Genomic DNA, 26,570 nt, shown 5'->3' with positions numbered 1-26,570 from the left:
CCTGCGACACTTCATGCTCCTGCCGACACTGGAACCGCATTGCATCGATGGCTTTGGACAAACCAACTCCCCCACCACGCGGCCAACATAACACGCATATCAAATAAAAAGTCTTCATGTATTAAAGGTCAGGTAAGTGATGAACGTCATAACAGCATTACAAAAAAAGCAGTAAGCGAAAGAAGAGAGAAATTTCATCATAATAAAGTAGTAATTGTTCGCGCCAGCAGACAGCCGCGGCCCGAAAACGCCCAGTCGTCGAAGGTGTCTTTGCTCAAAATACGCGTTAAAATACCGCTGTAAACGATATCGCAAAAGAGGAAAAGGATCAAAACTGCCACGTAGAGATCAGACACTGACGTATATTAACGAAGCACAAACCCGCGAACGTAAGGTGTCGGCAAGAGGTCGATTGTATTCAGAACGTGTGCGCCGCAAAACGAAAACTAGTATATAAGTAGAACACTCAATTTGTAAAAGCTGTAAAACAGTCTCGGACCGGCTCTACATGACGGCGTGCCCCTGCGTATAAATATTGCGGCTGGGCAGAGTGACGTGCGTCGGCTGCTTGACGATGTGCCTCGCGCCGTTACCGCGCCCGCGTTTCTCGCAGCAGCAACAGATCTGTCTGCGGAAGTTGCCCCACGACTCGAAGGTCTTGCTGGACCAAATCCAGAAGCCCGACGTGATGCCTGAAAGGAGTGGAAACAATGAAGGTATGCCTTGTAAGCAAAATCCTGTAATAATATCCTACCGGAGGGTATATAATATTCAATGTACCCGATCCCCACCCATACCGCAGGGAGCAAACAATGGAATATAAACAATTTCCACCTTCCCGTAGGGTGCAAATAAAGCACAAATTGTGCTTTCAAAGCCGTTCCACTGGGTGCAAATGAGCCAAATGCACAATTTCCAGCGTAGTGGGGATAAATCCCAAGGGTGCGGTCACTGCGGCAAGTATTGTTTTCGTGTATCGTTCCAAGGAGGCGTAAATACACAGAACCCACTACATCCCTGGGATATGGACTCATAAGAACAGGAGCATTTGGTTCATTTACACCACTGTGGTCCGGAACCTCTTTGCCTCTGCGGATCGGTTCAAGTCTCAGGTTAATTCCGCAGCACTCTAGGCCTCTCCATACAACTTCCGGATTGTTGACTTCGGGAACCTAAGCGCGAGGGCCCAGCAAGGGGACTCTGATTAACAACTTCTTCCGTGGACTGTCAGAAACTAATCCGCGGACGAAGGCCAAGGACTGCAGATTTCCACCAGCTTATAAGGGTGTGATTGCGTGAAGGACAGAATATTTTGCACCCCATGCCATGGTGAACATTCAGCAAATGCACCCATCCTTCACACGTACAGGTGAGGCAAAGGTCTTTCGGACCCTATGGCTATGCCAGAGGGGTGCTGGGTAGTGAATCGGTGACTAAAATAGTATAGATAACACGAGCAAGCACCAATGTCTCTAGATTAGATATTTATAAATTTTATGCCGACATTTCTTCAAGTCCCAATAACGGTATTTGCCCATAATATCAACTGATATCATCTGCTTACGGGGCTAGTCTAGTCAGATTAGGAAGGTTTTGCACTTGACTGTTGGATCACAGAATTGACTCGCATAGGTGTAGCCCAGGTGAAACTTTGATAGTGGAATTTTCATCTTGGTAGGGACTGAATTTTTACAATAAATTCGTGACGCAAGATATTCATGTTTCCCAAATTACTAACCATGGCTGCAACTAAGAACCAACGTGCTTTGATTCCAATTTTTAAATAGATTGATGTATATAACTGGTTGGGGATACTGCAACAATATATTCATATTCATCCATGCAACCGAAAATTGAGATAAAAAAAGTGCCTTCTCACGGTCAAGTGTTTAAACGGAATTAACCACTGTCAAGTCCGCAAATACTTGACGACTGGTCTGTAGCCATCTCATTCAACAATGCAGGAAATCCACCTGCATATTATTCAAACACTTTAGGATCATCCGCCCTTTTCAGTTATTTATTATTATCCTCATTAAAGATTAGCCAGACAACACACGGGACAGATGGTTGACGGTACAAGGATGTAGCTCAAAAAAATCCCATACAATGCTTTTTATGTGTATATTCAACGTCACCATTAACAAGGTTCTTTTATACTTGGGTAGATTTCCAGCAATTGTACCACCTATTCTAGCGGCTAGCGGCTAGCTCCACTTCTACTTCCACTCTTTTCCAACTCAAAATACTCTCTCGACTCTCCACATTTTCAAGGAGAGAGTCGAGTATGGCTAGATTTTGTATTAAAAAACAGCTTTTATATCACATTTTTTCGCAACACCAATCACATTTTGGGCCTTAGCAATTGAGTAGCCCAGTACCGGGTTGGCGCAAGTTTCATCAACAATGAAACATCTGGGAGTGGTCATCAGAACCACACGAAGTCCTGGGATTAAACAGATTTAGTTTTCCCATCAATATATTTGCATTCATTTGCAATTCATCCCTATTTCTATGTTACGATGTCAGCTCAACAGAGCAGCGTTCGTACACACTATTAATATCAGAGCATGCATGGTCGATCTAATGAAAGACGAGGAAGCCGTCAGAGAAATCATGCATCGGTGTGTCATCGAAAGTCCTGAACATGAAGGACAGCATGCTTTTGAATTCGTAAATCGGTAAGTCCGTGAACTAGCAACCTTGATAACGTGCCAGCGGTCCAAAAGTAAACGAAGACAGTATATACAAAATAGCACACACAGAAATCAACCCACCGACGATAAGCATCATAAAATACTTGATAATGAAGACAGTGAAGTCCGGCCGATCGTGTTGACACTGTGCGTAATTGGGATACCTGCAAGAAATAAATACGGATTACAGCGACTGGATTGTTTAACACTCGGACAAGAGTAAAGACGCCTGCCTTTAAATTTACAGAGCCTTTTTTCATATAATATGCCACACCGAAATCGGTGGATTATACCAAAAGCGAAATACTGTGCAGATGGTCATTTCCCGCTACAAATACTTGAAAATAAAAGAAACCGGTCCATTTGGCTATTCTTTAGGCTACTTTGCGAAGTACCATCAAGGACGGCCGAACAGCATATTGCTAAGGTGATAGTCCACGCCAGGCTGTCGTACTTTGAAACCCAATTGACTGATTTTGTTCTCGCAGCACTCGTTCCATGACAGTTATTAACAGAGGTGGTCAGTAACGAAGTACTTCTACTTTTACGAAGTACTCAAGTAGTTTTCCTCTACTTCTGGTACTTACTCAAGTAGATCTGATTTTCACTACTTCTACTTTTACTTCGTAATATTTTGTGATCTACTTACTTAACTTACTTTTCGCTATTTTCAGTTTGTCAAGTAGAAGTAGTTTAATCCTCCAAACAGGAAGATAGCCTGAGGAATTTCAGGGCTGTTTTCACGGAGTATCAATATTTAATTTTCATGAAACTTGAGTAAAGCGCAAAATTTTCGTCGCGCTTCACGCTCAGTGGATACGGAGTAACCAGTATGGTTTCACGAAAGTATCAGTGAATATAATTTAGGAAGCGGGTTGGCGTGGTTCCGTTCACACCGCATTGTCGCCCTTCGCCCATATGAAATATTTCATCACAGTATATATGGCTCATCATAACGTTTGAAACTTATGTTTCGGAATCTAGCATCTACTTATCATATCGTAATCCAGCAGTCCACGGCGTGTCCTAATCTGGAAAGTGGACTCTGACTTTTTTTAGTTTTAGAGCTGTTTTAGCATACCACCTTTGAAACTTTCTGGACTAAAGACATGAAATACATTTTCCGCTTTTAGAAGTAGTATTTATATTTCACTTTCAATTCCCAGTATCATTATAATTTGAGTTCTGATTCATATCAGTTCTTTTGTCTGGATAACATACATGTTGAAGTATAAAAGCAGGTGTAGTAATGCCTTTAATTTGCGGAAATGAAGCTACACAATATGGCATTTTTACGATCCGTCATATTTTTTATTAACGTTTACTAATCGCGCAAAGTGTTTACACCGTATCCTATACAACTTCTCCGCATTGCTCTTCGACTAAACTACGGGCCTTATAATATGGAGGAGTGCGCGTCATACCATGATATTTTTTTAAACGTGCTGTTCGAGTAAACAGAGGACTAGTATCGCATTTCCATATCAATACTATCATTTTCATCCCATGATGCGGACGAATGCTTATGCTATCGAAAATTGGATACCTCCTGGTATGCATCAATATGATTCAAGCTCGGCACCTTTCGCATAGCTCAATTTGCACCTTTTGACAATCCATGCGAACGAATTACGATCGGTTTCACAACTACTTACTTACTTGAGTAGATTTGAAGTCAATCAATTCTACTTCAAGTAGTTTTAGGTTGCTAATGGAAGAAGTACTTCTACTCGTACTTGAGTAGATTTTTTTCGTCGCTACTTCTACTTGAGTAGCTTTCTTGACTACTTTGACCACCTCTGGTTATTAAAGCCAAGATAGATGACCGATTTTCATGTGGAATCATGTCATCCACCGGAGAAGTATAGCACCAACATTGCCGCTGCCAAATCATAATCGGTAAACAACTCGGCTAGTTTCAAATGTCGTAAGATCTAAATAAACAATTACAACAATGATAGGATCAACGCAAGTGGCTACTTTTTACTGAGATCCGCAAACTAGCTGGGGACCGTAGAGCAGTTCAATAGGGTCTGCACATAGTTTGTTCCAAACTTTATTTGCCATCATTATCAGTCTTTAGTTATGCTGTTATTCGATAATGTGTTTTAGCATTTCTCGATCTGACTGTGAAATATCTAAACGATCGCACAGGGTCTACTAGGCAACATTTTTAGAAAGTTTGGGAACCGCCGGGTTAGACACACTTCGAACTCACTTGCACTCTTTGTACATCCACCCTTTCATCCAACAATCGCCGCGTGTGTATTCGTAAAAGTAGCAGGCGATAGTCACGGTGGCCGGAACCGTGTATAACACGCTGAAGATGCCGATACGGACCATCAGCCGTTCCAGCTTCCCCACTTTTGCTTCGGCCGAGTTCTTCACGACGGTCCTGTGGGAATAACAAATCTGACGCGACGAGCCCGAGCTGACATGATGCAAACGCGTCATACCTGATGTGAAACATCGCGATGAATCCGGCTATGAGAAAACCGGTGCCGGCGATTAAAAACGTGACGAGAGGAACCAAAATAAACCAGAGCAGAGGCTGCGGGTCGTAAACGCCGACAAAACAAACCTAAAAGCAATGACTATAACGTTACGTCGCCGGGTCGTCAAACCGTGCAACACTCACGCCGCTGAGCACCTCCCCTTCAATGCGCGCCATGGCCAAGATAACAATGGTCAAAGTAGCCGGGACAGCCCACGCCACCAAGTGAAAATAGTGACTGACCGCCTCGATAGCTTCGTTGCCCCACTTTAACCCAGCGGCTAGGAACCAAGTAACGGTCAGCACCACCCACCTGAACGAAAATAACAAACCTTCGCAATCGCTCGAAACTGGGGCTGGTGTGCAAAACCGAACACTTCGGTGATTTGGTCCTGAATCGAGAATTTGGCTTCAAACCGAGCATTCCACTCTCACTCATTCTGTCACAACAGTATGTATGATGTGGGAAATTCAAATATACACCTTTTATGTACAATGGGCAATGAGGGTATAATTTCAGTATTCGATACAATACCTCTAACTAGTCTATTCGAACCATTAGAACTATTACTCGATTCAGATTCAAGTACTTAAATCACTGTGCCAGTGTACTTGAAACTACGAGAGACGGGTCTTACCAAATCGAGCTCGCCATGCCAAAGAAATACAACAGCATAAAAAGAATGGTGCATCCAGCTTCCTTGGTGCCTTGAACGACGATCTACGTGGAAATCACACAACACGTTACGAGCGGCCAACAGATATTCAAGTGTGATCTCACGTGATTTTCGCAATTCGTCGACGACACACACGACTTGCGGCACGATATCTCGTCGTATTTCACAAAGCCGATTATGTACGCCACCGAGACCATGAGATAGCATCCTGAAACCGAGAATACCGAAGCTCATTGCCTTATCGTATTACTTGCATGCAGACCGGCAAGACCAATCCCATTTGTTGCAACAGTGCATGGCAAACTATTAACACCATTACATTTGTACCACACACAGGTATAATACAGTCGCAAATCTTTGTGCTAGGAATTAGCACCAAGGCATATGGTCTCTCTTCACGAAACCCCGCGGGATTTGCAGAACAGTACTTTGGCTAGACAAAAGGAGCAAAATACAAGTAATAGTACTTTGTGAGTACAAATAAGGGTAAATTCACCAAGCCTTTAGGGACGACCTGACAAATCTTTGTGCGCTCGCTCACTCGCACACACCGAGATAATTGCCGACGGTGACTCTATATACCACAGTCAAGAAATTTCACAGGGCAGATGTGCCATAAACTTAGGGTTTGATTGGACAGGTGTTAAGATTACATCATAAATTACAAAATAGCAGTTCCAACTTCCAATAATCCGAGCCCAGACTGATCCCAGGGCCTACAAGCAATAAGTTAATACATATTGAGTAGGAGGACCTCTCATATGGAAATGCGCAATCCACAGCAGACATTATATGTAAATATAAGTGTGCACCACCCAACAATTACTAATCTGGGTTAGGAGGCAATCTCAGTTGTTGTGACTGTCAGAGACAATTCCACACAGAAAGTAGAATGGTACGCTATTTACAAACTACTAGATAACGCTCATAGCAGCGATTCCTTGTTTTCTCAAGGCTTTGTGATTCCCAACAGAACTGTTATCGAATGCATTTTAGTTAGGCCCTATCGTTCAAAGGGCGATGATATGTTAGTAAAATTTCCACGCACAAAACTTCACACCTAGAAACCCCAACTTGACCAAAAATCCATCACATAAAGCCATACGACACTCCGCTAAACACGCGGCACAAAGTCTCTTCAAACCTGTTGAAGTTGAATTCTTTCTTGGCCAAATAAGCATTATCTAATTGATAATGGATCAAAGACGGATTACCACGGCGACCTGTAATGTAAGCTTGCTCTCATACCTGATAAAAACACAATCGGCCGTTCCGGGTATCGAAACCTCGACATATCAATGAGATACGTAAACACTGTAAACAGAGTGGAGACGCAACACAAGATGGACCAGATTCCTATCCACCAGTGGGCAAAATCTTGTTGATATCTGAAACGGTAAACGCACTTACAGGAAATCGATTAGGTTCACAGACAGCTATGGGCAGTCAGTAATTAATTTGTAGTTCACTGGGGTCCCTGCTGAATGCGTTCGGTTTCGGGTAACTTTGATTTTTTATCTACTAACGCAGGATAGCATTCAACTCTTGCAAACCCAGTCTGCAAATGCACTTCCGCGGCTACTTTCAAAAAGTATCTTAGTTACGCACAACTTGGGATTTTATAAGAATACATTACTGTTTCTAGTAACAGCGAAACCAGCTTATATATCTGCTTAGGTTACTCCTATTCCAAATTGCCCAAACTTTGAGGCAAAAACTTGATAGACTACTTCGTGAAGCAAGTTTCGTAATTATCTTCCGAAGAAACCCTAATCACTGGCAATCACATTGTTTCATATGTACCTAACTGGATTGCATCAGAATGCATCACAGTTGCATGAATGCCCAAGTCATTAACAAAGCAAGACTGTTTAAAGAATATTAAATTTTTAATGCTTACGATTTCCTTCACTGATTTTAATGCTTGTGCCTCACTTATAATTGTGTGGACCAAGATTTCTTCAAAACCCGCATCCCATAATTTCGGAAACACTAAACCAGTGGAAGGAGTATTTGTATGCCGTTCACATTATTCATCTCCCAAATTCTACACAGCGTACATTGCATCGGATTTCAATAAAGCCTCATTCACCATCGCAAAAAGTGCCACAATCCACCGCAATTTGGTAGTCAAGCCGAAAACAAATCCAATCTCGTCTCATTTTATCATGATGGAATTCAAAGAATGTACAACAAATTGAGAATATGAGATAGGGAAAAACTCACTCTGTCCAGTACAAAATCTTGTCCCTATCACAAGGAGCTGCACATTTGGAGATGTTCATGAATGAATAGCCATCTAAAAAAGTAAAGAATATTACTGCTAACATCTCGAAAGCAACAGTCAAGTCCAGACAGTCTTATTGACACGACTCTCAGATATTGTGCCATGCTAAGGAATTTTGTACAAGCATAATGGTAATCGCATTACAACTTAGGTAATTCATGGGTATTAGAGCCTTCAGAGGTCACCCCAGTTGAACCTGATTAAAGTGGTATGCGGATGATCAAGATCTTTCATAAATCGTCAGGAATGATATCCAAGGGAAGAGAATAATTATCTGGTCCTTCTGAGGCGACGATGATATTATAATGATACAATTGCAAGGTGTAACAACATTTCCCTGAAATGCCGGATGGCTCGGAATGAAGCTAAGCCGAAAAGTCAGTTTACAAAAGGCCAGGCACGAAATTCAGGGGGGATTAGCGAACAGCAGTATCCCACACGTAATCATGGTTCATTTCCTCTCAAAAGAATACCAACGTGTGAGGAGAAGCACAACAGCCAAAATCTGACACACAAGCAAAGTCGAAGGATCACGATTAAGTAAATAATACACCATACTAAGGGTGATAGAATGACGCTTTGTTTAATTCATAGCATCATTATAACACTAGCATATGTGCCGGCGATGGTAATCATATTCAAGTATCTATATTGCAATGATGTAGTTGGTTTACCAGTTATATACTAGTTTGCACATCTGTAGACCGCAGTATTCATATACAATTGGACAACGGTTAAAATATGTTCACAATGAATTAACATCTGTGACACCCAATTGAAATACACCAATACGCAATTTTCATAGTCAATACTCAGAGGAATCGTCTAGCGCCATGATAAAGAAGGTATGTGGACTAAAAAACAGACACAATATGTTATGCCTGGAGGGTGTTAATAATATCACATTTCATATTAGCGAATCTCTTTAAACATTAAACAGACACTTATCAAGTAGCTCAATCTTCAATGTAACATGTCGGATTGTAGGTTGTTTTAACTTTGAGCTACTCTACAATCTTGGGCTCTTGGCTAATCGTTACACCTTACACGGTTTCCATTTTATAAAAACCGACAGATATTTTGGGGAAAAAATGAAATACAATGCATTTATCATGCAGTCAGGAAATGTGGAAAAATAATTTGAACAAACGGAGTGATATGGCAAACATTGTGATGTCACAAACACAATGGCACCAGTGAGGTCAGAGTGTCATCTTCTCCAATCCTAATGCCCACCTGCTCAAACTAACTCCATACTCCTTACATGATGAGCTATATTTTCCAGTCGCCCACCAAAACGAAGGCAATGCGTGGCAGTGAGCTTTGATACTAACTTTGCAGTTTGCAGCCGCGACGGGTCAATCATAGGTTATTTAGAATATTAATTTTTTTTCTATATGAAGACATGAAAGTGGAGATTTATTGACTTTCATTAGCGATGTTGACATCTAATATGGTGCTGACTGGGTTAACAATGAACTACGAGCATCAAATGTCGGCTACCTATAATGAATTGAAAATTTATATGTGTAGTGCTCAATTGAACAATGTCCATCGTTCATTAACGCTATGATTTACTAAATACGAAACAATGTATCTATTCACAGTAAGAGACAAAACCGGTCAATTTTTTAAAACGAAAAACTCTATTGAGAAGCATACCTTCTTGCAATGATTCCGGGATCTCCATGTACGGCGGGCATTCCGTGCTCTTACCACACTTAGATGTAAACGTATGACTGTCGTCGGGTATCGTTGGAGTTTCTGGGATGTCACCGGTGCTGAAGCACAGGTCAGGCTTCTCAGGCATCGAATCGCAGTTTAGATCCTCCGGCCAACCGTATTTGAAACTGAAATGAAGCCAATTTCATGCAACAGAAGAAGTTCATTGTTCCATATCTCTCCCCTCCTCTATGTACCTTTTTGGGGGCATTGCGCACGGAATTATTTATAGTTAGATCCAAGATCCTCATGGATTTAAGAGACTTGATTTGAAATAGATCAGTAATGGTGACAGTAAGGCGAAGCAAGTATGGCAAAGCACTGACATCAGAAATTTTGGCTTCAATGAATGGCCTCGCGCTTCAAGTGAGGCCAGATTTAGAGCTTATGAGACTAGGAGCCGGACGTCAACACATCAAAGTGGACTGCAATTGAGAAGAAGAGAACATAGACAGACAGTGAAAGTTACAACATAGTGGTACAGACATGAAATAGATCAACCTCAATCCATCCGGCAAACCAAAATATTTTACACAATTATTACAGATCTGATCATCGAATCAGAACTTACTTTCTGTACATTGTTTCACATCCTCGTCTAGCCCGTTCGCAAAGACTACGACACGGTTTGATGATCTTTTTATAGTCCTGCGTGCAAACCGGGGCGTAGACGCTACACAGGAATAAAAGCAGGAACTTGGAGCATTTGAGCTGAAGATGGATAAGTAAAAGCGCATTATTAGTATAGCAATTGAGAAAGTCACAACAAATTTAAAATAATCCTTTTTTTTTAGCTATCATGTACATTAGGGTTGTCCAAAATTTGGAAAATCTTAAAAATACCCCGTGATTGTGTCTCATTCCATAGATTATTAATAAAAATAACAATGAGCCCAAAAGAAGCTCACGGGAAAGCCGTTAAGATTTCGGCCAAAGCGTTTTAAAGTAGCTGCCCAAGAATGGGCGTGCCACCGACCATAGAACGGCGAGAAGACTAGTAATCAAATAACCACGGCTCCTGATTGGCTATGCTTCAATGATCACCACAGCAACAACTTGCTGATTATGTGCTCAAGGAGTCTGCTACCGGTGGGGATTCTGAAATCGCGTTGTTGGTAGGTTGGCAGATGATGATTTAAGATTAATTCAGGACATGTTAAGGTACGAAATACATGATGAACAATCAACAGCTGCTTCACATAAACTTCTACAGCATGACTGCTTTGCTGTGAAGGAAACGGCTGTAGCCTACATGCCGTGTTTTCATCGAGGGAAAGCAAAGACGCTTATGCAAGTAGTGAACGAATTCCCCGTTTCAGAAGGGATCCATCATCAGTGAATACAAATATAAAACTTGACCATGACACTATACTTTGTGTGAGCTTATTGGACTCAAGTTGTAGTATATAGTTGATATTTTGAATGCTCTAGGGATTGACTGAATCAGCCGGTTGTGCTTGGCAGTTATACTTACAGCAAATTGAATTCACATGTAAGTGTTGTCAAAGTCCTTAATGATGCTGCAGAAAAGAGGTGTAAAGTAAGCACAATGCTGGATATCATGTCCAAACTATGCTGGATACTATGCAGTATAGTCTGTGATTATCTTTACACCTATTTTCTGCGGGATCAATAGGGACTTTGACATACCACATTGGGCATAGCCTGTGCGAGTGTGCGTTATCATTAGGGACTCTAGCAACACTTACAAGTGAATTCAATTTACTGTAAGCATCTGATGAGTGCCAAGCATAACCCGCTGATTCAGCCGATTCCAATATCATTCAAAACGTCACCTATATATTACAGCTTGAGCCTAATAAGATCACATAAATTACGGTATCGTGTCATTGATAAGCTTTATATTTGTGTTCACTGATGATGGATCCTTTCCAAACGGGGAATTCGTTTACCGCTTGCATAAGCGCCTTTGCTTTCCCTCGGTGAAAACACGGCATGTAGGCTACAGCCGTTTCCTTCCAATAAAGCAGTCTTGCTGTAGAAGTTTTTGTGAAGCAGCTGTTGATTGTTCATCATGTATTTCGTACCTTAACATGTCCTGAATTAATCTTAAATCATCATCTGCCAACCTACCAACAACGCGATTTCAGAATCCCCACTGGTAGCAGACTCCTTGAGCACATAATCAGCAAGTTGTTGCTGTGGTGATCATTGAAGCATAGCCAATTAGCCAATCAGGAGCCGTGGTTATTTGATTACTAGTCTTCTCGCCGTTCTATGGTCGGTGGCACGCCCATTCTTGGGCAGCTACTTTAAAACGCTTTGGCCGAAATCTTAACGGCGTTCCCGTGAGCTTCTTTTGGGCTCATTGTTATTTTTTATCAATAATCTATGGAATGAGACACAATCACGGGGTATTTTTAAGATTTTCCAAATTTTGGACAACCCTAATGTACATTATACACCTTCGATGATAGGCTACTGATTGAGGGAATGAAAAAGCAGCATGAAGCAGACAACAGGTTTGGGTTTGATGGAATTTCCGTTCCTACTTTAATGCCATCTGAATGGTCGGGATTAACGAAACAGTCTAGAATCCCGGGAGGTCAGAAGATTACCGATCATTATCAGGGCTGCAATTTATGTCCTAGAATTTCTCAAAGAATAGGATCTTCATAACCAAATAGTACTTCATCCCTAATTGGGTCATTCTGTGCTGATTCTACAGTAGCTAACTCAAATGCCAAGATTATTTGCTCTGTCAATAGCACGTCTAAATTGAAGGCAATGTCGACTGGTGTAACATCTCTGATTAATTAAACAACGGCACCGGTATGAGTATTCTTGTTTTGGACTTGCGATATAGTAGCAGAGATCTCAACATACTGGCAAGGTTAGCTAATGGCATTCGCTGTCGCTGGTATGTACGCTTGCGTACAAGAAATTGACGTACTGGTGCCATACTTGAAAACATATAATTCCAATATGATGTCATACTGTTTAAATCAAAAAATTAGGTGGGAAGAACAACTGGTATTTAGCCAGCATGTCACATCATTTCATATCTGCCAGTACATAAAATCGGTATCCAATGACACCTAGCCTACAGTTTGCACACAGATATCCATATAGTTTGGTAAATTTTTGATTTGAAAGAATTCAGATCTACTATTCTTAGCTATACTGTTACTATACATCTCACTATATTGCAGGTCAATCAAAAAGGGAATGAAAGCAGAATGATGGTAAACTTGAAATAATATGCCAGGACAGCTGCACACTCACCCTGACAAGAGGATAAAATTGATGTACTTCATATCCAGCATCATGTTGGTTTTGATGACCAAGAAGATTTGGGTACATGGTTTGGTTGTATTCTGAAAATGAATAAATACCAGTATAAGTAGCATAGCAACTGAAATGGCCGTTTTGAATTCGAAATATCATCCATAATGCAACCCAATAATGTGTATTTCAGGATATCCATTTCAATTCAGTACTGTCAGGTGAATCCATGTCATTGCTACTCGCATTGTAAAATGCACCAAAACACCGATAACAAACACATCTGCTCATTCTATAATCCTGCACAGTTGAATCCACAAACATGACACAAATGCAAGGACACTACCGCATCATTCAAAGTCAAATTATATTACAAGGTAATAATGTCAAGTATCCAACGATCAGGTCTATAGATTGCCCAATGTGTGTCATCAAGGCGAATCAGCACTACACCGAGGGTATAAAAAAAACTGGTGCAAGTCACAGAAATGCTTCGGTGTTAGATAATTAGTTAGCACTTAGCGAAGCTGCTAGAACTGGAAAGTGACCTATCAGAAAAAATTCAAATGTCGTCTGACTGGACGCTCTGTATGACAATCAAAGAGACGGGATTAATGAATGGCCAACATCAAATTTTCTGACATCACACAATCTAGCAATAGCCGGCACTTCGATAGTAGGTAGACATCGAACAATGTCCACCATGATCACCAATGAATGTTTCTCATGACCACGTCAAAATTTATAAACGTCAAAATAAATTGTTTTTGCCTTTGGAGAGACGGATATTTGGGTTGGGAGAGGGTTAGGGTCAAAGTTGGGTTTAGGGCAGTGGTTCCCAACCTTTTTCGGTGACAGGGCCAAATTTAGAATTTCAGAGTACGGCCGGGGCCGCACGAATACCAGGGCAATGAAAGAAACCCAAAATAGTCACCAAAATATGAAAATTGGCATTGTTCCGATCATTCGCTTGACGACATTGGCCATTGTGTTACCGCGCTCCCGTTGTTCAGAACAATCAACCTTTGCTGGCTATTTCGGAGTAGTTTTAATGCCCTGGCGAGATTTCAATTCGAATTTTTGCAATCATTGCAACCTTTGCTTTCGATAAACACCGACATATCAAATTATTCGGACGCTGGGGTTGCGAGCTATAGGACTACCAATTATGCTGCTTTTTGCCGGCTAAGCAGTACACATCTCGGCGTATTCAATCGTGAGTCACTTGTTGCACATCTATCCGAAAATTGGTTATCAATACCCAGGGCCGTAACAGCACTTCGTCACCCCCCACAAGCATTGCTCTTGGACCCCCATAGGGTGATAAACCGAACTTCGAAGCCCCCCAGACTCCCTCATGCCAGATGGCTTTTTACCGCTATTTATCATCTAAATCGGGTGTCCGTTTTAGGCAGCAGCTCCCGACTGATCGCGCAAAGCGCGAAATTTTTTTTAAATTCATGATTGAATCGGTCAATATGATCGGCAATTGCATATATATTTGTATCAATTTTTATCCTCTCTCTGCTCACGTAATCGGATTGACCGGTTGAGCCGAGTGAGTTGTGTTTGAAAAGGTAAGACCACTCAATAATAATTTAACATTTTCGGGCGTATACCCGCTGGCAGGAACGAAACAGCACTTCGTCAGGCCCCCCAAAACATTTAGGTCTTGAGCTCCCATAGGGTGATAAACCGACCCCCGTCGCGTTGTTCGCTTCTGCCATGAAATCAGGATCACCGTTTAGTGAGCCAGCGTGGAGTGCGAAAATTTTCGATAATTCAAAATAAAATAGGTCAATAAGATCGGGAATTGCATATATATTGCTATCAATTACTTGTCCTCTCTGCTCACGTAATCAGATTTACCGGTAGAGCTGAGTGAGATGTCTTGGAAACTGTAGGGACCGTAAATATTAATCAAACATATTCGGATGGGCGGACCCGTTGGTACGACTTCGTTACATGATGTTATTTCGTGACCCCCAGTCTGCTATATCAAAAAATATAGAATCGCCCAAACGTACTAAACTAAAAGATGCACACGATTTCAAATTGGTAGTTCTTCACTGGCATCTAATTCTTCCCTGCGGGATGGTAGCCTATTTGTCTCGTGAGGTTCAGATTGCCAAGACAGGAACATTCGGCGCCAGTGATTTAGGCGCCTATGGTCAATTATAGGCTACCTATATGTATTTTGTATATACATAACGAAGTTTTCGGTCAGCGTAAGGGCAGTCCTTTTCGGCCAAGGTTTTTTCGCTGCCGATCGTTCTGGCACACTTCTTGGAGTCGCATGTTACATGGCCTAAAACTTTATATGTCTTCGTGCGTCGTGGCGCGGTAATGGCCAATGCCGATATGCCCACTTCTATAGATCTTGCGTATTTTATCTTGCTGGAAGAGTACCCAATAATTTAGGTATTTTAAGATTTAAAATCGTTGTATAAAATTTCATAAAATACTCTATAATTTATGCTAATTCACTAAATAATTTTGGGCCCCCTTCGAGCTCGCTCCCCCCAATTGAGGGGCTTGGGGTTACGGTCCGGTCAACACCAATATTTATACCTATAGGTACTGCTCGTTCAACAGGAAAGTTAGCGCACATTACATTGAAACAGCAATGACTTAACCTTAGCACTTAGCAGTCTACTCACAACTTTCCTGCAATCCTAATTGAAAACTCCAGACTCCAAGATAAGCAAAAGTCGATTTCTCAATATGTTTGTGGGGGCCGCACGAAGGCTAGCTGGGGGCCGCGGTTGGGAATCACTGGTTTAGGGTATCCCAAGATTAGGGTGGGAGGAGGGATGTATTCCGGTTGGAAGTGGGTTAGAGTCAAAGTTAGGGTTAGGACAGGGTTGGGCAATTATTTTCCTTCGCGGGCCAAATAAGAACTAGAAAATACCTTGGCGGGCCGAGTGAAAAATTTTAACTCTATTCTCCAGCGAATATTAATTTTATTTCTAAATCACATCGTTAATAAATGCTGCTCCGTGAACGTGTTGATGTTAGGTAATGAGAAAGTGGCGGTTAATTAAAAAATATCTATTTGCCGTCATGATTCAAAACAATGTTAAACATGATACATTTTTAACTCTCTTCAATCCCGACGGATAGTTCGATGGCATGGAGGATTATGGATGTTGATGAGAGAATTCTGTAATATATCAAAGTAGGACAATACACAGAGCAATAAAGTATAAGCTTCAGTTAAATCGGGCCGAGCGCGAAAAAAAATGCATTCTACTTCAGCTTCACGCCTATCTTGAAATTCATTCATGCCCCCCAGTTCGAGAACCACTGCACTGAAATGTATATGGGATAGCACAATGCTTGTCTTGGTTGCTGCATTCCGACCAATGTGCAGTACAGCTCAAATACTCTTGATGTTGAGCGAAGTTTGCAGTTTTTCTAAAATTAGCCGTCCCTTGACCGAGTTTTTGTCGTAATTAAATCCTTAATCTCGGCACTATAGGCCTACTCGGCAAAAACTAAAATGGAGGGATTTATCCCTAACTACAGTATACAAATATTTAGTGTTCTTCTAAACCAGCTTTCGACTTTCTCTTTTTGACATGTTCGTTCATCCTTTATGGGTGATAGATATGATGAGTCATATAGTAGTCGAGAGCACTGATTAACTTGTTTTTCGAATTAGGGATTTGGTACGCCTCAAGAAACAATTTGAATCATGTACCGTATAATACACAATGTGACAATGGCAACAAAGTAGGTTTGACCTAAACTTACTGGAAATAGTGATTTCTTGTGAATTTGATAGTTACTCATACTTTGCCACGTTGCCTTTATTTTGAATCTGGATGCGCATGCGAGATACGTATAGGCAGGCTGATCGTGGCATATTAATGAACATGCTTCAAAGTAAACAAATTTCCTGTTTAGGTCATGCATCCTATGGTTTTAGTCCACGCATAAACATTCAAAATGCAAGTTTGGCCCGCGTGTCGCACTCTGCCCAGGCCTGGGTTGGGGCATCCTTAGATTAGGGTTGGAGGAGGGGGTATCAGGGTTGGGGGAGGAGGGATATTAGGGTTGGACGTGGGTTAGGGTATCCCAGGATTAAGGTTGGGGGATATTAGGGTTCAGGGAGAGGGGGATATTAGGGTTGGAGGTGGGTTAGGGTCATAGTTAGGGTATCCCAAGATTAAGGAGGGGATATTAGGGTTGGATATCATGTCCCTCAACTCAACCCTAAACTTGTGATACCCTAACCCCAACTTTGATCCTAACCCACCTCCAACCCTAATATCCCCCAATTCCAACCCTAATATCCCTCTTCTCCAACCCCAACTTTGACCCTAACCCACCTTCAACCCTTATATTCACCTCAACACTAATATCCCCACCCCAACCCCAATCCCAAAGCGAAAAAAAATATATTTTGACGTTTAGAAATTTTGACGTGGTCATGAGAAACATTCATTGGTGATCATGGTGAACATTGTTCGATGTCTACCTACTATTGAAGAAGCGCCCAATAGCCTACTACCTCTATAATATACCAGGAAATAACAATTGACACACCCGACAATTTTTTTTTCAATACCGGTATAGGCTATATAACAGTAGTTCTTTCTCAATTGGCGTTCCATGGAACACCCAAATGACCTTAACCATCAACTATGCCTCGTCATTTTCAACTCGCTATTTTGACACCCGCTAATTTGCCTGAAATCATTATACAATATCATATATGCCTACAGTCCACTAGCAGGTAATAGACAAACCGGATATGACAATCCGTGGAAATGACAAGTAATCAAAAATTATCCATCATTGGGAAAGCAATAGGAAGTAATAAGTCACCGGACTCACCCATAGTCCTGCACATAGGGATCGTTAAGGGCTCACATTTCGATTCATAGCCGTCATACAATTCATCTTCAATCTTTTGACATTGGATTGTTATCAATGACGAGAGAATTACAAGTGATAGAAATTTTACATTCATGTAACATAACATAATAAATTACTGAAAAGTAAATGATGAATGTGAAAATGTATAACAAATCCACAAGAAACTCACAACAGCGGCTCCCGGTGGATAGCAGGTGAACATAAATCATGGGTTATCTCATACAGGCTATAGCAATTCTTCTCAAAATCGACTAACACTGGTCCGAATCGAAAGCTGCCGCGGTGACTCCGTAAACTCGAGATTATTCCAAAGTGGTTAGAAATCTGAAACCCTGGAATCACTGAGATACAATGCATATTGCATTATTGACACTGCATGCCAATTGTTTTGTAAGTATAAATCCGTGCGAAGTGCATTACATCGAGTTCATATATGTTCTAATCTTGTTCATGTCGCTCATTGTCAAGCTCACACTGCAGAATTACAATCTGATTGTGGTATAGGGTAAGAAGGTAGACACGAAGTACGGACGAAACAATCGGTGCGAGGTTTCAATACTGGCTATTTTATTAATTTTGCTCTTTTAAGGTGATTTTTCCACAACCCTGACCTGATTATACTAGAAATTTTCGGAACAGCATCACAGCAATAACACAATGAAGCAGAGGGCCTCAACTGCAGCCTGCTGTCTAATGTCTCAACACATGACATCTTCAGAGTGTTATGTCAATCAGAGCTAAAACAATGTCGAATTAATTCAATAACACAGATGAGAATGAGGTAGGATGGCATGGCACAGAGAGGTGTAGCTATAAGTATTATACAATTTACAGACATATAGGCAGTAATCTTCGGGCGGAAGTTGACCTATACAAATTCTCTGCCTACATATATATCAAACTTTACCTACGGGCCAATCGAGCCACGCATAAATGGAGTCATCAAATAGAGAATATATTCGCCTATCTTTCAAGGCATCCTTAAAAACTTCACAAAGTCGACTCTGTATGACGACGACACTATTTTGAACTGTCCTGAATAAAACTTGATACCGATAGAGTGTGAACTGTGAGTAGGAGATCATTACAAATGATGAAAGGACTCCAGAAAATAAGAATGCATGACCGATTGTCCGAATGGTGCAGACCGCCAGCGCCACCGCTAACACTGCTTTCTACTGAAAACAGAAAGAGCGTAGAAAGCTCACAATCAATCAACGGCACCGATCGCGATCCCACATGTCTGGAGGATGGTTGGTTCGATTGTGTTCACAATGAGAACAGTTTTGTTCAAATGAGAATAGTCTCATGTTCACAATAAGAACAGTCATGTTCACAATTTAACAGTCTCATGTTCATAATAAGGACAGTCGTTATATTCACAATAACGCCAGTCGCAGCACCAACATAGGCCTATCCCAGACACGATTTCCGAGTGGTAACATAGTCCGAACACTCCGCAGACATGATGTCCGAACACCCCCAGACACGATGGCCGAGTGTCAACGCAGTCCGAACCCACCCCAGACATGATGATTACAATTACAATTACTTCCTTCCATGATTCAATTACATTACAATTACAATTACTCAATGCTAAAAATATCCAATTACATTTACAATTACAATTACTGTTAAAAATGTAATTCATTACAATTACAAATACAATTATCGTTAAACATGTAAGCGACTCGGTGGAGAGGTGTTCTTTGACAACCGTAGCGACGTAATTAGCAACAATCTCAACCTATTCGTGTTTCATTCATGATACGTAGAATACCCTTTAATTAAAAAAAAATCGAACTTTTTCGAACTATTCCTAATCACGAGTAGGCCTATTGAAAACTATAAACACAGAAAAATATTTCAAGCGACTGTTAATAACCACAAGTTTGAGCGACTAACGGCGAATAGGCTACAAAGACAGTCATAATGAAATGTAATCAAACGATTATAGGCTACTCAGAGCTGAGTGAGGATAATGAAATGTAATCGGTAAGGCGTCAGCGATAAGGATGATACCGATAAGATGTGTAAAATTAAAATAAATGCAAAAGGAAAGAACCTCCTGATAACTACGAATTACACCATTTTGGTTCGCATTTACATTTTCACTTGCTCGGAAAGTGTTAGATTGCCTTTGATGGACATCAGGGCAGTGTTGGGATGACTCGAGTCATGACTTGACTCGAGTCAGACTCGAGTCACCTTTTTGCATGACTTGACTTGACTCGAGTCACTTTGCTAAAATGACTTGACTTGACTTGACTCGGCGTATCAGAAATGTGCAATGACTCGTGACTCGGAGCAAAATTCACGAGTCAATTTCAAGTCATCAAGTATAATCGGTGTCGATAAAAATCACTGTATCTTGCATATGTTCGGATTGTTCGCGAAACGCTGGTGTAACCCGTGAGAGCGACCAATTATTCAATGATCGTGCGTTTCATTGAGCCTCGATTGTTATCTCAGCATAAATAAATTGAGCGCAAACGAAGTGATCGAAGCTTACAGCTTACGTTGTCGTAATTCTAGTAGTAAAGTAATAAAATAGCAAAATGCATATTTCCGTTCTCTGTTCTTACCCTAACTAAACCTATTGTTTTATTGAAATTGAATTCGAATATAGTTTAGTCCTCAACCATTGGCGTAGGCTCGAATTGTATCATATCTATTTTTAAATGGGTAATGTATTGCATCTTATCAATTCGTTTCTCAGCTCTATTCCGGCTGGTAACTATAAACTGTGGCTATACGCAATTACGTAGTTTAACAGTTCTACGTATATGTGAGCGATACAGTGCCTTCTTGCGTATATATTCAACTCAATATTCGGTCATCGGTTCGGAATCAATGACCACTCAAACTGTATTTCAGACAGCTAGCTAATTGCAATTACGTAATCATTACTTATACATACTTCGAAAAGGCAACTTGACTGGAAATGTGACTTGACTCGTGACTTGACTTGACTTGACTCGACTTGACTCGAGTCACCTCCAAAAATCGAGTGACTTGACTTGACTCGAGTCACTTTTGAAAATCGATTGACTTGACTTGACTCGAGTCAAAATGTGCAATGACTCGAAATGACTCGTGACTCGAAGGTAGTGACTTGATCCCAACACTGCATCAGGGTGCGAAAATTTCTGGCCCCAGTAAATTTGGCCAAGATTGGAGGTAAGATTGGGATAACATCTCAACAAATGCGTAATGAAGTTTGATGAAGCCTTGATTGGAAAATAGAATTTATATTTGCAATTGTTGCAGCAAGCCTCGGTATTGGTCAGAGATTTAGAAATAAAACTTTGACCGTGGTGTAGGAAATGGTTCAGCATAGGTTTGAGAAGAGTTTATTTGCTGTTCATTCATTTTTGATATAGTATGATTTAGTTTAGCCCACTAGTTCTCTAACTTTTTTAGACACGCCCCCCTTTATGACAGTGAAATATTTCGTGCCCCCCTTATGGTCATATCACACAATGAAACCAGAATGTTAGCAATCCTTACAGATAGTTTGATGGTACCGGTATGGAAGGTTATCGACTGTTGATGAGAGAATTCTCCAATATGAAATTCGGATTATACGTAGAGCAATAACTATGAAATGGAGGTGAATCGCGCCAAGCGCGGAAAAAAGTTCAGTTTACCGGAGCTTCGCGCCCCCCCTTCAGATGCTTTCACGCCCCCCAGTTTGAGAACCACTGGTTTAGCCTATATTGTAATTCACAAAGTTTTCTGTTGCTACTGAAGTATGGGCAATAGTTTAGCATGGCTGAATTATCTCGTTATAACGCGGCGCGCATAGAACAGCGATGTAAATAGGCTAATTATTACAGGTGGCGACTGTGTGCAAAGGCCTTAAGGCCCCTCGTCGTCATCCTGGTCCGTACCGGATTTTCACTGGTGTGACGAATAAATGATTGATTGATTGATTATTTTATGTTGTGATTGTCAGGTTTCCATAAAAATGTAATTGAAATTGTAATTGAGCAAAATTTTTATCAAATTACAATTACAATTACACAAAATAGAAATGCTTCAATTACAATTACAATTACAATTACATAAAAAAAATGTAATTAAGTACATTCAGCTCAATTACAAATTACAATTGATCCAACTCTGGTTCGGACTGGGTTGACACTCGGATATCGTGTCTGGGGGTGTTCGGATATCATTCTGGGGTGTCTCCGGACTGCATTGCCAATCGGAAATCGTGTTTGGTGCGTGTTCGGACATCATGTCTGAGATGTGCTAGAGTTAGGAACCACGGTTCCATAACAAAACTATCATTTTCATCCCATGATCCATTGCAGTTCTTCTGCTGTGCAAAATATATACCTCCTGGGATGTAGCATCATGAACTGTGTGTGTGTGTGCTCTCTGCACTTGTCGCATAGTTCAGTTTCCTGCTTTTTACAGTCCATCAAAGCATGTATTTATGGCATCTTTTCAAAACTATACTTACTTAAGTAAATTTAAAGCCTCCCAAATCTCATTCTGCTTCTACTCGTACTTAGTCGCTACGTTCACTTCTACTTGAGTAGCTTTCTTGACTAGGCTACTTTTGACGACCTATGGATATAGTGCAGTGGTTCTCAGCTGTTTTGAGTTTGTGGACCAGTAAAACTCCAAATCAAATTTTGCGGACCATTGAACCTTCATAAATCAAAAGGTGGCAACCAATAAATAAAAACAGAAGTACGATATGGTTTTTGAGAATTATGGACATTTAGGCATGGGCTTACATCCTACGCCAATTTTAACACCAAAATCAGGTACATGTCCGAAGAAATCCGAACGAATAGCAACCTTAATATAGCCTAGTAGACCTATGCAGATCGAGGCATAGTCAGGATGAAAATTCGGGCGGTATCAGCATCATTTTATTGTCATTTATCAAGTTCGGACAAGACAAGAATTGAAATAAATGAAAAATGCGAAGAAAGCAAGGCATCGAAACAACTTGGTGAAGTTAATCAATCAAACTTCCACCTTGGATTTCAAATCAACAAAACTTTTTAATAAGTGTTAAAAAGAGGCATGGCAACATGAGGCCAACATGAGGCGGTACATTTGGTCCAAGTTTCCTCGCCGTCGAGCTTTTTGGCAGCTCACGTCGCAGAGTAACATGCTAGATCAGGGGTGTCAAACTCAACTTGCGTCGCGGGCCGGATTCAAACCTTCAGATCACTCGCGGGCCGCACCAGTCAAATGATTCCAAAATATTATATCAAGACTCATGCCATTGTTTTTAATTTGAATACTTTATTATCAAGCCTATATACACACGATAGTAGGTCTATGACATCATCTTAAGGATCATTAGGGGTTCTATTCTAGCTACACTTTTATTCGCAATTTATTAGCAATAATACGATGACTGGGGGTTGAATGCAGTTATAAACGGCTACTACAGAGGCTCTTACGATGATATGAGTTGTCAAATTCCTATGCAATCCCGGCGTCAGCCCCGCGTGTGCATTTGAGTAATACATGAGCTGACCACATATATTTGATTTATATTTCCGTGTAGCTATGATATTCTCCATGTAACCTGCATATAAACATTTTGCATCGGAATTTTCACTTCTGTTAATAACTAGTTTTGGGTTCCTTTCCCCATAAAACTCGGAACTCCGTATGTACTTTTTGCCTTCTCGAAATTGGGTGTCAACGTGAATGACTTGTTCCTAGTGGTGACTAAAGTTAAATCACAACACCACTGTCGGATGGTTAAGGCCTATGAACATGAACATGAACATACTCTGTATTTGCTGTCGTGAGGAATTATTTACCGGAAGTATTTCTTACTAAAAATACCAACATTTGCTGTTAGAAATATGCTCGATAATATACACGCATTTTTCAATCTACTCAAAATTGCTTCGTGGGCCGGATGAAACAGTCTGGCGGGCCGTATGCGGCTCGCGGGCCGTATTTTTTATACCCCTGTGCCGACGCCGAAATGCTGATCTCTATAAATTAAGCGGTTTTTTTCGGGGAGAGGGGTACCCATATTAACATCAAAACATCTATAGCCACGATAAATCGTGCGAGGCGCGAAGAAAATTTGAATAAAGTTTTATAAATATCTGAAAAAAACTCTATAATTTATGTTAATGCGAAATGTGACAATGGCAACAAAAAAAGGTTTGAACTAAACTATGATGAGTGACTTATTGTGACTTTAATTGTTACGCCATACTATATGCTACATTGGTTTATTTTGAATCTGGGTTACGCAAGTGAGCTTGCGAGGGACATAGGCTGCGTAGTCGCGGAATATTAATGAACAGGCTTCAAAGTGAACCAATATCCGGTCCGGCTCAGTTTATACAGCTTATGGTTTTATTCCACGCAGCGATATTCAGGTTGCATGTTTTGAATTCCGAGAAACAGGCACGCGGGCCGCAGTTTGCCCAGGTCTGGTCTAAAAGAAGCCTGCAAGTCTTTTCGGACAAGTTATATGCGGAAGCTATGGAGACTCTGAAACAAACTTCGTTAAATTACGACAGTTCAATTAAGCGACACTTGACAGTATAATAGAGGTCTTAGTAAATAGCAAACTCGCGTTTCTTTTAAGGATGCTGTACAATCACAATCAGGTTAGTGTTCTTTAACAGGACTTCGCGAGCTTCTTGCAGAAACTTCAATAGAACCACATATAAATATATATTATCAAAAAGACACCATTAAATGAAGTTTCCAATATTACATTTTAGTTGCAAGCATTTGTCGGAAATAAATTTAGAGTGAATTTTGATTTTTGAAGGTTTGCCGGTTCGCAACGTTTGTTTTGAAGTCTTACCGGTCCGCGAGGTCAAAAAGGTTGAGAACCGCTGCTGTACAGTACACTCATCACCAAACAGCGCACAGGATTATCAAAAAAAGCTGAAAATCGAGGTGGCGGCAGTTTAAACGCTGGCGTAGCCACACGAGTCCATAATGACGTATAGTAAACAGACATGATGTTGCAATTTTCTAGTCAAAATTGGGGGGGGGGCGAATGTGTCTTCCGGCGATCGACCGACTATATACAGGACTGATCAATCGACTCCATCACTACAGAATATTTCAAGCCAGTTACGAAACAATTTTTAGGTTGACAAGTCTAAAATACTGATTATTTCTGAAACAGAACAACGAACCTGATTTTACTTGACATATTACGACTGATCTTGCTCTACTCGCTAGTTCACGGAGCTCCAAGAGTCCACTATATCCATCACAACTGCGACCACTTTCTATATGGCAACGGGAGATAATGATTATATTATATATGCCATCAAAGCATCGATGAATGATCCAGGCCTGACTGTTCACTTCATATTGACTCTCCCTTTCCATATTGGTATACGTGAAATACGTCATTGTAATGTTGTGCGATCCCCGAAAGCTTCTGGTTCGTGTGAACACTGACCGTTTTCATATACCTCGTAACTAAATTGAAATTTCGCAATTTGCTCTGGCTCTGTGAAACTGTGAACTGTGAAAACCTTGAGAACCACGTACTACGTTAGTAGGCTGCGCTATCACATTCCGCCGCATCCCGTTTCACTCACTCGGCTCAGATGTAATGAATATTTGTGTGATTTCGTGTCTATTATCAGGGAAGGTTAAACTTAATTTCGGGTATAGACATATAGGCCGAATGCACAGTATTATTGTCTGATATCAAGGAATCGGAGAAAACTTGTTTGATTAGTCATTTCTCATTTGTGGGTATTGTCGAAACTTTTATGTATAATAATTTTCGATCTATTTCCACATCTGGTTCATTATTGCTATCATTCCCTTTGTCGTAAAAACTTGTTTTGCTTATGTAATCCAACAATCTCTGTTACTCCAGAATACATCAGTCTGCTATTGAAAATCGATAACCATGTTGTAACCATTAGATCAGCAAGACTTGCTGACGAGAGGGTGTCATTTCGATTAGTTCTCCAGATTGCGAATTACATGCTATGGCTTGTATATTATTGTATCGGGAGTGGCTTACCACATTGGGGAATGTTGCCAACACGGCTGAAACAGCACTTTTCCTGGTCCCTTAACGCCGTTCTTGGGCCCACAAATTAGGGTGTAAGCGGACAAAATCAAAGGTCAATGAACATTAAAATGTTCATTGCCATGGCACAAGTAACCTAAACAGACAATAAACGCCAAAATAGTGCGTGTACTATAAACAACAACAACTTTGTTGAAGCATGTTGTTATTTCGTGACTTCTGGAACGATTGTCGCTGCTCCAAATACATTGCTTTTGGCCACGCGTACCAGACCATACTCCTTTCGTACGACGCACACGATTACAAAATCACATTTGCACAATCGCGCGGAGCGCCAAGAAAAATCCCAAGCGGAGTAAATCTGCCCAGAAATATTCTACAGAATATGTGTTTAAGAAATACTTTTGGGCCACCTTCGAGCGGGGGTCCCATAATTGTGTGGTATGGAACTAGTGACATGAGGGATATGGAAATTTCCCCTTCCATACCATGCCCCTTTGGCTTGCTTTTTCGTCGGGGAAGTTTGTTTTTCATCTGATGTCCCTGTTAT

At 40.9% G+C, this 26,570-nt stretch overlaps 1 protein-coding gene across 1 annotated transcript; it reads right to left on the bottom strand.

The window, feature by feature from the left end:
• Nucleotides 1-99: 99 nt before the first annotated feature.
• LOC145455223 (frizzled-2-like) lies at nucleotides 100-18,150 on the bottom strand. The gene is made up of 13 exons (XM_080333174.1): nucleotides 17,965-18,150; nucleotides 13,123-13,214; nucleotides 10,448-10,587; nucleotides 9,817-10,004; nucleotides 8,094-8,166; nucleotides 7,116-7,255; nucleotides 5,972-6,075; nucleotides 5,829-5,911; nucleotides 5,335-5,503; nucleotides 5,153-5,277; nucleotides 4,915-5,091; nucleotides 2,778-2,860; nucleotides 100-692 (listed from the first exon to the last, which is right to left on the bottom strand). The coding sequence occupies exons 1-13, from the start codon at nucleotides 18,110-18,112 to the stop codon at nucleotides 505-507; spliced, it is 1,710 nt and encodes a 569-aa protein (XP_080189300.1). The 5' UTR covers nucleotides 18,113-18,150; the 3' UTR covers nucleotides 100-504.
• Between the last annotated feature and the right edge of the window lie 8,420 nt (nucleotides 18,151-26,570).

The sequence above is a fragment of the Botryllus schlosseri genome, chromosome 14 (assembly GCF_051294905.1).
Source record: "Botryllus schlosseri isolate E-star chromosome 14, Bs_hap1, whole genome shotgun sequence".
NCBI lineage: Eukaryota > Metazoa > Chordata > Ascidiacea > Stolidobranchia > Styelidae > Botryllus > Botryllus schlosseri.
This window is presented reverse-complemented; position numbering and strand designations above follow the sequence as displayed.

Excerpts from the sequence above, each read along its gene's own strand:
- LOC145455223 (XM_080333174.1), bottom strand. The coding sequence starts at position 18,112 with ATGTTATGTTACATGAATGTAAAATTTCTATCACTTGTAATTCTCTCG. Across the intron at positions 13,215-17,964 it reads CCCTATGTGCAGGACTATGG|AATACAACCAAACCATGTAC; the intron begins GTGAGTCCGGTG and ends ATTCATTTTCAG. Across the intron at positions 5,278-5,334 it reads AAGGGGAGGTGCTCAGCGGC|GTTTGTTTTGTCGGCGTTTA; the intron begins GTGAGTGTTGCA and ends CATTGCTTTTAG.